The 12,107-nt window shown below is 41.8% G+C and overlaps 1 protein-coding gene across 1 annotated transcript in view; it reads left to right on the top strand.

Annotated features, from left to right (window-relative positions):
• The window catches only part of LOC136437536 (apolipoprotein(a)-like), a 47,276-nt gene that overhangs the window by 16,881 nt on the left and 18,288 nt on the right, over positions 1–12,107 (top strand). Inside the window, exons 5-6 of the mRNA XM_066432151.1 lie at positions 1,468–1,710; positions 2,431–2,676. Of these exons, the coding sequence (XP_066288248.1) occupies positions 1,468–1,710; positions 2,431–2,676 (489 nt within the window). The remainder of the gene's footprint in view (positions 1–1,467; positions 1,711–2,430; positions 2,677–12,107) is intronic.

Genomic DNA, 12,107 nt, shown 5'->3' with positions numbered 1-12,107 from the left:
GAACAGCTGAGTTCTGCCTTGGGTACAGCTTACAGCTGTAAACCACGGGTGCACGTAACAGTTAGCCCAGCTTATTATCACAAGAAAAACAGCAATCGTACAACAGAAATACCATTCTATTACAGGTAGGAACTATAAACAACACACGAGGTGCCACACAGTCACCAACCTCCTACAGCTCAGAAGGTAAACTCAGTTGATATAAGAGTTGGTGGGATGGGGTAAGCGAGTTTAAGGGAAGATATCACCCACAAAAAAGAGTCAGTACAATGATCGGAGGTTGCTTTCCACTCTTTTTCAACCACCTATCACGTAATCACTAAACTAACATAGCAAACCTGAACTATATGTGGCACAAATACTTAACTCTATTTATCTCCATGAAAACTGGAGATATTGTTTTGGGTTTGTCCGTTTGTCTGTCTGTCTGTCTATCTGTCTGTCTGTCTGTCTTTGTGTTTCCGCACCACTCCAGTCAGCATAACTCAAGAGCCTCTTGATCGATTACATTGATATTTGGTATGTGGGCAAGGTGTTGTGAAGCCGAAGGTCAAGGTCGATTTTGGGCCCCCTGGTATGTGACCTTGGAACTGCAGCAGAACTTCAATTTTTGTATCTGTTGTCCTGGACGTGCTGTGGTCTTGATTTTTTGGTGGCAGATAGCTTGTGATGTAATAAAGAAGTGGTGTAGGTTTGGGCCCTCTAGCAGCGTCCTATGGAACTGCAGGAGCGTTTTTGTGAAAATCTAAGGAGAATAACTGAACAAGGGAACAACGGATTTCCATTATATTTAGTATGCAGGCAGTTTAGATAGAGATATACACATAGAAGTGTAAATCATGCTAATTGGGACTTAATTTTCATAGCTAATGAGTAAAATCTAGATTTTCAGTGTTTTCCATTATCAGACTCAAATACATGTAACGCATGTAGTTTATGGAAAGTGGAGCATCAACAGATAACAATTATGCAAATAAATTCCTAATTTCAATAATTAATGCAAAAACACCATAATAAATCTAATTGGAAAATCATAGGACTGTCAATATTGCAACATGTGAAACATCAGATAGAGAAGTTTATGACCAAGCACATATTATGCAAATGTTTAAGTCATTTGCATGAATAGAATTGTTCATGGAGATATGAGGTCGTGGAACTCTTGTTTCATTTGATTTTCTTTTTTTGCAGCACTGATAGAACGGCACGCCTTTATTTTAACTTAGACATCATCTTTGCTTCTTTGCATCTCATAAGTTATACACTCAGCTCAAAGCCTCACGTAAGTTAGGAGCAAATGCTACAATAGCCTTCTTTGCTAAGATGAGACTTTCATACTTTCATAAAACCAACTCGTTCGCTTCGCTCACTCTGTGGTTCTATTCGGTGGTTATACCACATGGTCAGGCGTTATGACACCATATACACCTCGGGGCGGATCATTAACCCTTAATTAAACCTCTGCAGGCTACACGGGAAAGCCTGACGGGTCTGACTACCGCGGGAACCTCTCCGTCACCTGGAGCGGGATGACTTGTCAGCGGTGGGACGTCAACTTTCCACATCGTCGCCGTTACCGACCAGAGGAGTATCCTGAGTTGGTGGAGAACTACTGCCGCAACCCAGGGGCCAATGAACCATACTTGTGGTGCTACACAGCGGACCCTAGCACCCGATGGGGGTACTGCAGCAACCCTGCTTGCCCTTTACGTAAGAGACTTTTTGTATTTCCCTCCCTATCCCCTGCATAAGGTATGGGGGAAATATATTGTTTATGCTGGGGTATTCTTGTTCCTTCTTCTTCTTTCTTCTGTCAAAAAAATAAGTAGATGTAGGGTGTCAGCTCTATTAATGCAGAAACTTATATTTCACTTACGGTAAATGCTACAGATGTCGAATTGGTGGTGAAGGTAGCTGTAGGGACGTTGAATAAACCTGAATAGGAATTATGCTATTGAGGACCCAATTTTCATGATTTACGTATAAACTTCATTTTTCCCTTACGGTACATGGTACAGATGTCATATATGAGGTATAAGTAGCTTTAGGAAAGGTTAATACAACAGATTGCGTGTTATTGTAATGAGGCCCTAATTTGCATAATCTATGCAGTAACTTCATATTTCCTTTACGGTAAATGCTATAGTGGTCATATGTTGGGAGTCTAGGTAGCTTTAGAAAAGTCGAATAAAACGGAAAGTGCATTATGCTAATGAAGGCCTCACTTGCATAATGTATGCAGAAACTTCATATTTTCCGTACGGTAAATGCTACAGATGTCATATAAGAATTATGCCCTTTTCTAAATCACATATGGTGAGAATTGCCTAAGCTATTGTGGCATTTCTTCATTAATTATGCAAATGATATAACGTTTACATAGCCTATGTCAGATCTTTATCTTATATACTGATATGGAAACCTCTGCAGGCTGCACGGGAAAGCCTGACGGGTCTGACTACCGCGGGAACCTCTCCGTCACCTGGAGCGGGATGACTTGTCAGCGGTGGGACGTCAACTTTCCACATCGTCGCAATTACCGACCAGAGGAGTATCCTGAGTTGGTGGAGAACTACTGCCGCAACCCAGGGGCCTATGAAGGAACCTTGTGGTGCTACACAGCGGACCCTAGCACCCGGCCGTGGGATTTCTGCATCAACCCTGCTTGCCCTTTGGGTAAGAGACTTTTTATATTTCCCTCCCTATACAAACTTTGCAAGAGCAGAGCTGGTCTCGCCGCCCACGGCCGAGTCCATCGACGTTGAACTGAACGTCCGTCAGGACGACAAGAAGAAGAAAGATATACCCTATATAGGGTATGGTGGAAATACATTGTTTATTCTGGCGTGTTCTTCATTTATCTTCTTTCCTCTGTCAAAACAACAAGCAGATGTAGGATGGCAGCTAATATTAATGCAAAAAGTTATATTTCACTTACGGTAAATGCAACAGATGAAGTAGCTGTAGGAAAGTTGATTACACCTGAATGTGAATTATGGTAATGAGGACCTCCTTTTCATAATTTACGTATAAACTTCTATTTTCCTTACAGTACATGCTACAGATGTCATATATGAGGTATAGGTATCTTCAGGAAAGGTGAATACAATAGAATGCGCATAATGTTAATGAGGACCTCATTTGCATAATCTATGCAGAAACTTCATATTTCCCTTACGGTACATGCTATCGATGCCATGCATGTCCCCCTGGCGCAAGCGGTAACGCAACCCCGCTGCTTCGCCATCTGGATCAAATTCCGTGGATCATAGGGCCCGAGTTCGGTCCTAATTATCACCTCCTGAGCTCGGACATATTGTAAGGGATTCCATTTGTCATTTCGGATGGTGACGTAAAGCCGACGGCCCCGTGTGTGAGGGAGCTTTAGGCATAAACTTCAAGCGTCAAACCTCTGCACGTAAAAGAACCCAACACACTTATCGAGAAGAGTAGGGGTGCTTGGTCCAAAACGCGAGCCGTAGCGAAGCCGCATTTTACTACTACTAGCTACTTGAAATAGCATCATGCTTCACCTTAGTTAAGGATGCCTGCTTTACCTTACCTTAGTTTTCTCGATTCATACCCCTACCTACCCCAAGGCTTAGAGTATTGTCCGACACATGAAGATCATGAGGCAGTTAGGTTGGCCCAGCAAGCTCGATCAGCAGCTATCCTCTTTAAGTCCTTCCAGTTTAAGTTGAGGGCTTGGAGGCCCCTCTCAATTGTCTGTCTTTAGTTGTGCGACCTTTGCGTCTCTTCCCTTAACTCTTCCTTTACCCCCAAGACTTAAATCAAAAACCCCTGTGAAATATTTTAGAGTTTTAAAATTTGTGCTTACAGGTAATTATGTGCATTATCATTCAAGCTATCTGCATACCAAAAACCATGAACATCCGTCAATCCCTTCTTGGGTTATTCTCTTTCAAAATCTGAAACAAAACCTGCTCCTGCAGTGCCAAAAACGCTCGGGGCGCAATCCTACACCACTTGTTCTCTGCCCCAAGAGCTATCCAAAATATATCACGACCATGGCATGTCCAGAACACGAGTGAACAATACTTCATCAGTAAAACTGCGCGCTTGTATTTCAGCAACCAAGTAGGATATGGAGACATGGCGGAACGATGGCATTTCAGCAACCATGAATGGCATGATGACATGACGGGACGATGGCCGATGCGGTAAGAATTTCCCTGCTTGAGACGCGACTCCTGGCGAATGTTATCCGTATGGCACCACCTCGTGTTGCTCCCTCTCCGGTTGGTGCGGCATGAGTGAAGCCCACTGTACTTGCCATGGTTGCTTTGACTACAGAGACGGACAAAACGAGTAGATTCTAAATTGTGATGTCTAAAGCGAATATCTCACTGGACTGCGACTAATTATTGCAGCAACTCTGCAAATTTGTGCGTTAGATGGGTAAAAAAGTGACCCATACAAACAAAATGTCCGCGCCCGGAATGTCACATCCTCGTTTCGGCCCCTAATTATTCTTCGGTCCAAATTAGAAAAAGGTGCCCCCCCCCCCCCGGGTAGTTCACGGGCTGTTTTTTTTTTTTGCACTTTCGGGTGAGACCCTCCAGGATCCCCCAGTGGCCCCGTGGCTTCGCGTCCCGGCTGGGACTGTTGTATCCTAAAAACCGCTCTCTATCCAAAATCCGCTCTGGAGCAGTTTTGGGATATCCAAAACAAGCCCCAAGCCAAGAGTGCAGATTTGGGATATCCCAGATGTGCTCCAGCGGAGCGCGTTTGTGATCACGCCTATATGCGTCATGTTGCCAAATGTGACTTCCTTGGAATCTAAGAAAAAATTAGCCATTTAAGGTGACAAATTTTCACCAATTGGCGCCGATTACCGACAAATTGGAGCCGATTGGCGCCTGTTTGCGCCAGTGGTTTTGGCAAAGATCTTTTGCGAACAGGCGCGGCACTGTGAGGTATCCGCTAAACGTTATCACTCATGAGATTACACCGTGTGAGCCTTTTTCAAATTCAATGAGACGGCAGTATCAGCCCTGTCCAGATTGTGTAGTCAATACTTCATATGTACGTTTATCAAGTATATAGCGAGCACCTTCGAAGTTGTTGAATGTCTAAATTTTGCATTATACTGATATGAATAAGATTGGTTACGTAGAACGAACACTAACTTTCTATGAAAGCACTGCGTTTATTTTTGGAATGATGAACCTTTGAAGATTTTTCGCTCAAATGTTATTGTAACAGAGTAGAAACTGATACAGCGAATTATGACGTTGAGCCTTTGTACATATTTACAACTGTTTTACATCCCCTTTCCGTTAGAGGGCGATCACCTTTGATTTTATGAGAAATGTAAAAGTTTGATTGGAAGACAACAAAAGACACAAAATGTGTAAAAAAAATCAATCGTTCTTGATATGAAATTCGCTTGGCGAACTGTCAAATCGTTGGTCGCTTAGCAGTCACAGCCTACATTGGAATGGAAGTGCGATTGAATTCATAAATAATATTCTATTCTATCTCAGTTCATTTGCTAACGTGGAGGGTAAGTAATGAATGGATATCAACGTGTTAGGCCTTTTTTTCATCAGCGCACTATGAATATTTTATAACAATTTGTACTCCTATCAGTCATTTTTTTGAAATTGTACTTCATCTCTTATCAGCTAGTTTTGCTATTATCCTCCACGGAAAAAAACGAAAATGTACGAAACTTTGAAAGTCATAATGGAGTGGAGTACATGTATATATCGTTAGGGGGCATAGTTTCATGGGTCCCATAGTAGGGGGATTACATTGTACTTTGTACCGTTGGTCCATTCAATGTCGTATCATATGCGCACCCTTTGCACATCTTTGCAGAAAGTTTGTTGAAGAACAAAGTATACACAACTTGTCAAAATGTTTCTTTTGTAATTTGATAATATCTATATTGATATTAAAAGGTAAGAAAACAAGGATTCATACCTCCGCGAAATAGTGTACAGTTGTTTTTTTCTCGTCTTACTCATTACGGATAATTTCTCGCTGATTCTTTCTATGCATTTTTCTGATTTCCTGTGGGGCTTTGGACACGGGTCCAGATACACCATTTCTGCCTCATATTCTGCTTTTCTGCAATATTGAAATAACTGCGAACACACATCAGGACAAACATACGGACCGAAAACAATACCTTCGGAGGTAATTACTCAGTTAAGAGTGACAAAGGGAAATTAAAAACAACAGAGTCCTACGTGTGGTCTGAAATATTATGAGCCATATTGTGTCATTATTATCTTCGCCGAGTACTTGTACTCGGAGAAGATTATGTTTTCGGTTGAAAAAACTGTTGGGTGGGTCTGAATGTATGTCAGGAGCATAACTCAAGAAAGCTTCAATGAATCTTTATGATTTTTGGTAGGTGTGCAGTGGTTGTTGAAAGGAAGGTCAAGTCCGAAAATGGTTCACCTTGCGTTTTTCAACAGTACTGCAGCGGACTTTGCATTTTTTTGTGTTTGTATGTAGGCAAAAAAAGTGACGGAAACGTTGATGGATCTTCATGATTTTTTGCAGGTGTGTAGATGTTGTGAAAACGGAGGTCAAGTTCAGAAATGGTTCCCCTGGTATTTTCCGTCGGTACTGCAGCGGGCTTTGTGTGGATGTGTATTTGTATGTCGCCAGGATAACTCAAGAAGCTGTTGATGGATCTGTATGATATTTAGTGGATGGGTAGGGTTTACAGAAAGGAAGGTCAAGTTCGATAATGGGCCTTCTAGCGGGTACCTAAGGTACTGCAGCGGAGCTTCAAAATTTAGGGGCATATTTTCTGAAAGTGCTATGGTCATGATTTTTGTGTGGTAGATAGTTCATGCCACTGAAAGTAAGTTCTGTAAATTTGGGCCCCCTAGCAGCTTGTTAAGAACTGCAGTGGGTGTTTTTGTTTTGACATTCGGACATGAATAACGTGAGAAGGGGTCGACAGATCGTCGTGATGTTTGGTATGTAGAGAGCTCAGATGGTGCTTTACATAATCAATGACTAATTATGCAAATCAGGAGGTAATTTGCATAATTAGTAAGGAAAGTTTGTTAACCCACTGCATTTCATGAGACATGGGACAGTGTCAGGTCACAGATGGCCTTGCATAAATGTACATGTAGGTCAAATAAATAAACTATTCTCCAAGCAGAGGTGTGGGTCCTGCTGGTTTTTAACGCGTTCAGTTTAGGCATTTTTGTTCAACACGGTTGGCGACATAACGAAAAGGGGACAAAATAGAAAGCCTGATAAAAACACCTAAAACACGTCAAAAACCAGCCAGACCCACTCCTCAGCTTGGAGAGTACACTGCACCAAAACTGCACCACTGCTAGGTGCGGAAAAGTCACATGTACATGTACTATGTCTTTCAAAATGTGTATGATATGGAATAAAGATTTATTCTATTCATATGTATTGACTGTACCATTTCATCATCACTTTCAACTTACAACACTGCAATATCGAACCTTTGTGGCCCATATAATATCAACATACTCTTATTTTTTCATGACCAGTTATAACATATGTATCAGCACACTCTACACATATACTTGTCCTGTACCACCAAATGATTTTAACCCTATCTAGACTGGACTCATTCGTCCCATCATAACGTCCAAATGGTATGGTGCATGATCAAATCTGTAGGGGGTGATAAGCATGTAAATATCAATCACTCTCCATAATAAGCCTTGATTATTTGGCGAAGATAATGTGTTCGTGGAACTCTAGTTTTACATCTTATATTAGTTTGTGAAATCAAAGAAAAATAATGTCAGTGCATGACGTAAAAAACACGTTTTATAAAAGCAAGAAAAAAGCATTGCCAGTGACTGTTGAACATTAAACGGTGTCACAAAGGCTAAATACACAGGTACTGTAAACCTGAAGCTGAGTTTATGACACAAAAATGTCTGTATTTCCTCATATCCAAGCAGAGGTTAGGCTCCGGCTTGTTTCTGGCCACTTTTTATGCGTTTTCGTCTGGCTTTCTATATTGTCAGGGTTTCTTTTTGTCCGCTAGCTGACAATATCAAAATCCCGACAAAAACGCATAAGAATACGTAAAAAAACAAGCCACTCTGCTTTGAGAGTATGTATTTCCCACCATGCTTGGTTCATGAGGTACCCCCCCCCCCTCATATATTTTTTCTAATTCCCTGAGTCCTTTGCGGCTGAAATTTTGGGAAAAAGGATGCAGAGGTTCCGCTAGTAGTCGAGGTCAAACAAAACAGCCGCAAGGTATATTTCATTTCCTCAAGTTCATAGTATGAGATGTAATATGCTCCAGACACAAAGAAGATGTACATAACCACCACCCGCCCGCAGCATTAGATCTAACTTTTGGGGTGATTATTCTGCATGAATTAATTTGCATATTCGTGACCCACAATTGAGACACCGACCTTGCCCTCATTGTGTAAATGGCAGCAGGATTCTTGTGATTGGCCGATGGATAGATGATCATAGATTAAGGGGAGGGGGGCGAGGAAAGTTTATATTTTGGTAACATTTGCACTCCCTTTGAGATCGTGAATAAGCCCACTCGTAGGTTTGAGTACGCATGTGCAGTGTCAAAGGTGAAGGCCCCTGGCTTGTAAACAGTTCTCGTCTCGATTTGCATAACAATGCCCAGACGGGTTTACGTCTCAGGAGCGTATTGATGAAATCAATGAAAACATTTGATGTGACGGGCTGAACTGTAGGCAGACAATCGAGAAATCGATAAAACGTCTTCTGACCTTTCCCGCAAACCTTTAGTCAATTATATTAGTGAACGCGAGCCGTAGAGAGGCCACTCTGTCCACTAGCTACTGAAAACGTTTTACGCTTTGTCTCGGTCTGAGAACGGACGCTTTATGTTTTATCTAGTTATCTAGTTATCAAAAGTATTTTTGAATTTCAATTGTATTGAATATCACCTACATGTAGTCATTGTAAGGTGTATGATATAGTTTGTCATGCTAGTTATATAACATCCGTAAAGAAACGAGATTTTATAGTCAGTTGGTGTGCTTGTTTCTTTCCGTGTTTGTTGATGTGTTAGTTAGTTTGTTTGTTTGTTTGTTTGTTTGTTTGTGACATTGTTGTATGTCCTTAATTCCGCAATCGGCATTAAAATAAGCTAGGTACATCGTAGAAACTAACAGGAATGTAGGTCATGGTTGCCAGGAAGGTCTCAGAAAGGTTGCAGGAGTTGGCTCCAGTCCAGGGGTTTTCCCACCGCGTGACAGGAAGTAGCTGTTGTCCCGAGTCGAGGATTTTTTTAACCATACAAGTGTACTGAAGACAGCTTGTAGAATGTAGTAGGTGGGTAGGGTTAAATAAAAGGAAAGTCAAGTTCAGAAATGGGCCACCTAGCGACTATTTACGGTGCTGCAATTCTTTTTATAGATTATTTTCATTTGGGGTCTGCGTGGCCGTGGACACCTGAGTGTAGTGTTCATTTTAGATTCTATGAAAGTTTACTTTGAATTTAATTTTTTGTACTTTTTCTTCTTCATTATTTCCAAATTAGCATTTACATAAGAAAACACCGATCTGTTGACTTAAAACAAAATAAATTATTGCCATAGCGAAGGTGTCTGGGTTGATCTTACTTCACTGTAAGGAAAGTACCAACGTAGCACTCTTAGTTCTGCCATGCATAATATTTGCTCAAAACGCACTTAGAAATCAGAAAGGCGTCTGCCAAGCAGATATAGAAAGGCAACATAACTCGATGAGTTCCAAGCAGGTGCAGATATCGAAAGGCCCGAGCACACTCTCGGTGTAGTGTCCTGTCTCTGACATTTATGGATAGGTCGAGTGAGAATCTAGGACAGACGTTTAGACATTCGGTTTGCTGGGGCTCCTATGATCGTTTTGGTTGTTATCCTAGCTCTGTAGGATGTGTTTTCGAGGGGCTACTGTTGCTTTCCGACACCGTACCCCTCCACGTAAAGCGTTCATTATAGACTGCGCCTAAGCGATAACTTAGTTCTTTATCGTCCCGTTAAAAAACTTTGCCCTTCAATATATGCCTGGATCTCCTCAAGTTTTGGTGTCCACAGAGGTTTTTTGGTGGGCCATGGGAGCATGATGCTCAGCACGTTCGTATGATAATAGATCAACTGGGGCAGGTTGCAAACCCTTTTCAAAGCTAGAATACTAGATTCTGTGTCCGGAGAACTCCCTGACACACTCCCACCAGTACGAAATCGGACACCCCGTAAGTAGGTCATCTGTCATCGACCTGCGTGCCGGGATGCCAAACCTTACTAACAAGGTATAGAGTGACAGCCGGGCGTACACAGAGTTCCCCGGGCGGATTGCAGAAATTCCTGTGAAATTGTGGGAATTATTGTTAAACGGGCGTAAAATATACTATTAAGCTCGCTCCTAAAGCTTCGCTCGCTCCTAAAGATTGAGACAGCCGCATGCTGAAAAGGGGTATAAATTAATTATGTTGGGGTCCGCGCGGACCGCAGGGTGACATATTGATCAATCCAGAAAAGTATACTGTGGAGGCATAAAAATTGGTCTATCTATCTGTTCTTACATATTAAAGATTTCTGTTATTATGAATATGTATAACCTTGTGGAAACGTGGGAGGGAAGACCTCAAAAGACCGAAATATAAACCAACACGGTAGTACACAGCTGGTTTTGTGTACCGCCATGTACAGTACTTTGAAGCCTTACGTAACGTCTCTCTAGATCTCCGTGACGTTTCACTGGAGTGTTGTGAGGGACCGGCAAAATCTGCAGTATTAGGCAGCAGACGTATTTCCTCTCCGCTGAAAAATAAAGAAAAACAATCCGCACGGTGTCTGTTGAGACCGTGAGGTTGTCGTCATTTCTTGTCTTCAAACTCACTGTAATTTTTTTTTAACGATTCTGGATCTATTGCTGAAGCTGTCTTGTCCAGAAAAGGGATGAATGGAATGCGGGGACTGTTGGCGTGCGCCTGCATAGTACTCTCCATCTGTGGCATAATTCTCTCCGGTAAGATAACATGGTTTTGTCTCCATGTTTTATACAGTTTACACCTATTACTTTACCTCGACCTAGGCACAAGATTGGGTACATAAGGGCCTACGCGCCGTGGTCCTCGGCTGCCAAAGAGCCGATTGCCGCCTACATGACTAAGCCTGTCCCGGGGAATTTTATCGGGCCCAGAGAGATTAGCCTCGGCAAAATCCCCAGAGTGTGCTGGATGGCTGGGCGGCAAGCAGAGCGTACAGTGCCGAGCATTATATTATTGCAAGTTCATGCCCGAAGGCTAATTGCAGACAAACAAGTACTAGTACATGGATATACATGGGAATCGACATAGTTATCTAGTCTACTGTGAAAGTTCTATGTTAACTAAGGTTGACTATGGTTGGGTTTGACTTCTTTTTTATAGGCAGTATGACTTAGGTTTGCAAATAAACTGTTACCAGGTTAGTGTCAAATGTATATTAGAAAAGAAGAATAAATCTACCTTTCATTTCTGCTGGGACTATTCCAGTGGGTTTCTAGACCTGAAATAACGAATTTGAATGAATGACAGAATTAGCTGTCAAATATGTTACCATAGTATATACATTTTTGTAACAGCCGTTGGTAGATATATGATTCAATTTTAATTCTTAACTTCAAAAAGTTGGAATAGACACGATAACTCTCAATACACTTCGTCATAGACGTTCAGAAATTCTGAATATCTTGACCCCTTTCCCATTTCAAACTGACTTTTGATACTCATACAAGTGGATAAAATTTTGAAACTGATGTTCTAACAGCATCCGCTATCTTTCGTCAGTGACTGAGGAAACATCTGTCCGAACCAGGTTTTATACCAAAGCTCTGAATAGATATATATTTCTAATGAAGTGAAGACAATTTCAGATGGTTCAAATCGCTTAATCATTAATACTTCGTACGTGTTGTCGACTGTTTTCTGGTAATGGCACTCTGTTCTTCAGGCATAAGTCCGAAAGATTGGCCAGATGAAAACGAGCATGCGCAGACTACAGCAACGCCCCCACCTTTCGGCGGTTTACACTTCAGCAGCGCCGCCTACCGAGATCAAACCTCTCTACAGACAACGACAAACTGGGTTAAAAGCACTTTGC

Source organism: Branchiostoma lanceolatum, chromosome 6, assembly GCF_035083965.1.
Source record: "Branchiostoma lanceolatum isolate klBraLanc5 chromosome 6, klBraLanc5.hap2, whole genome shotgun sequence".
In the NCBI taxonomy this organism is placed as follows: domain Eukaryota; kingdom Metazoa; phylum Chordata; class Leptocardii; order Amphioxiformes; family Branchiostomatidae; genus Branchiostoma; species Branchiostoma lanceolatum.
Note: the sequence above shows the minus strand (reverse complement) of the source record. Positions and strands in the feature narration are given on the sequence as shown.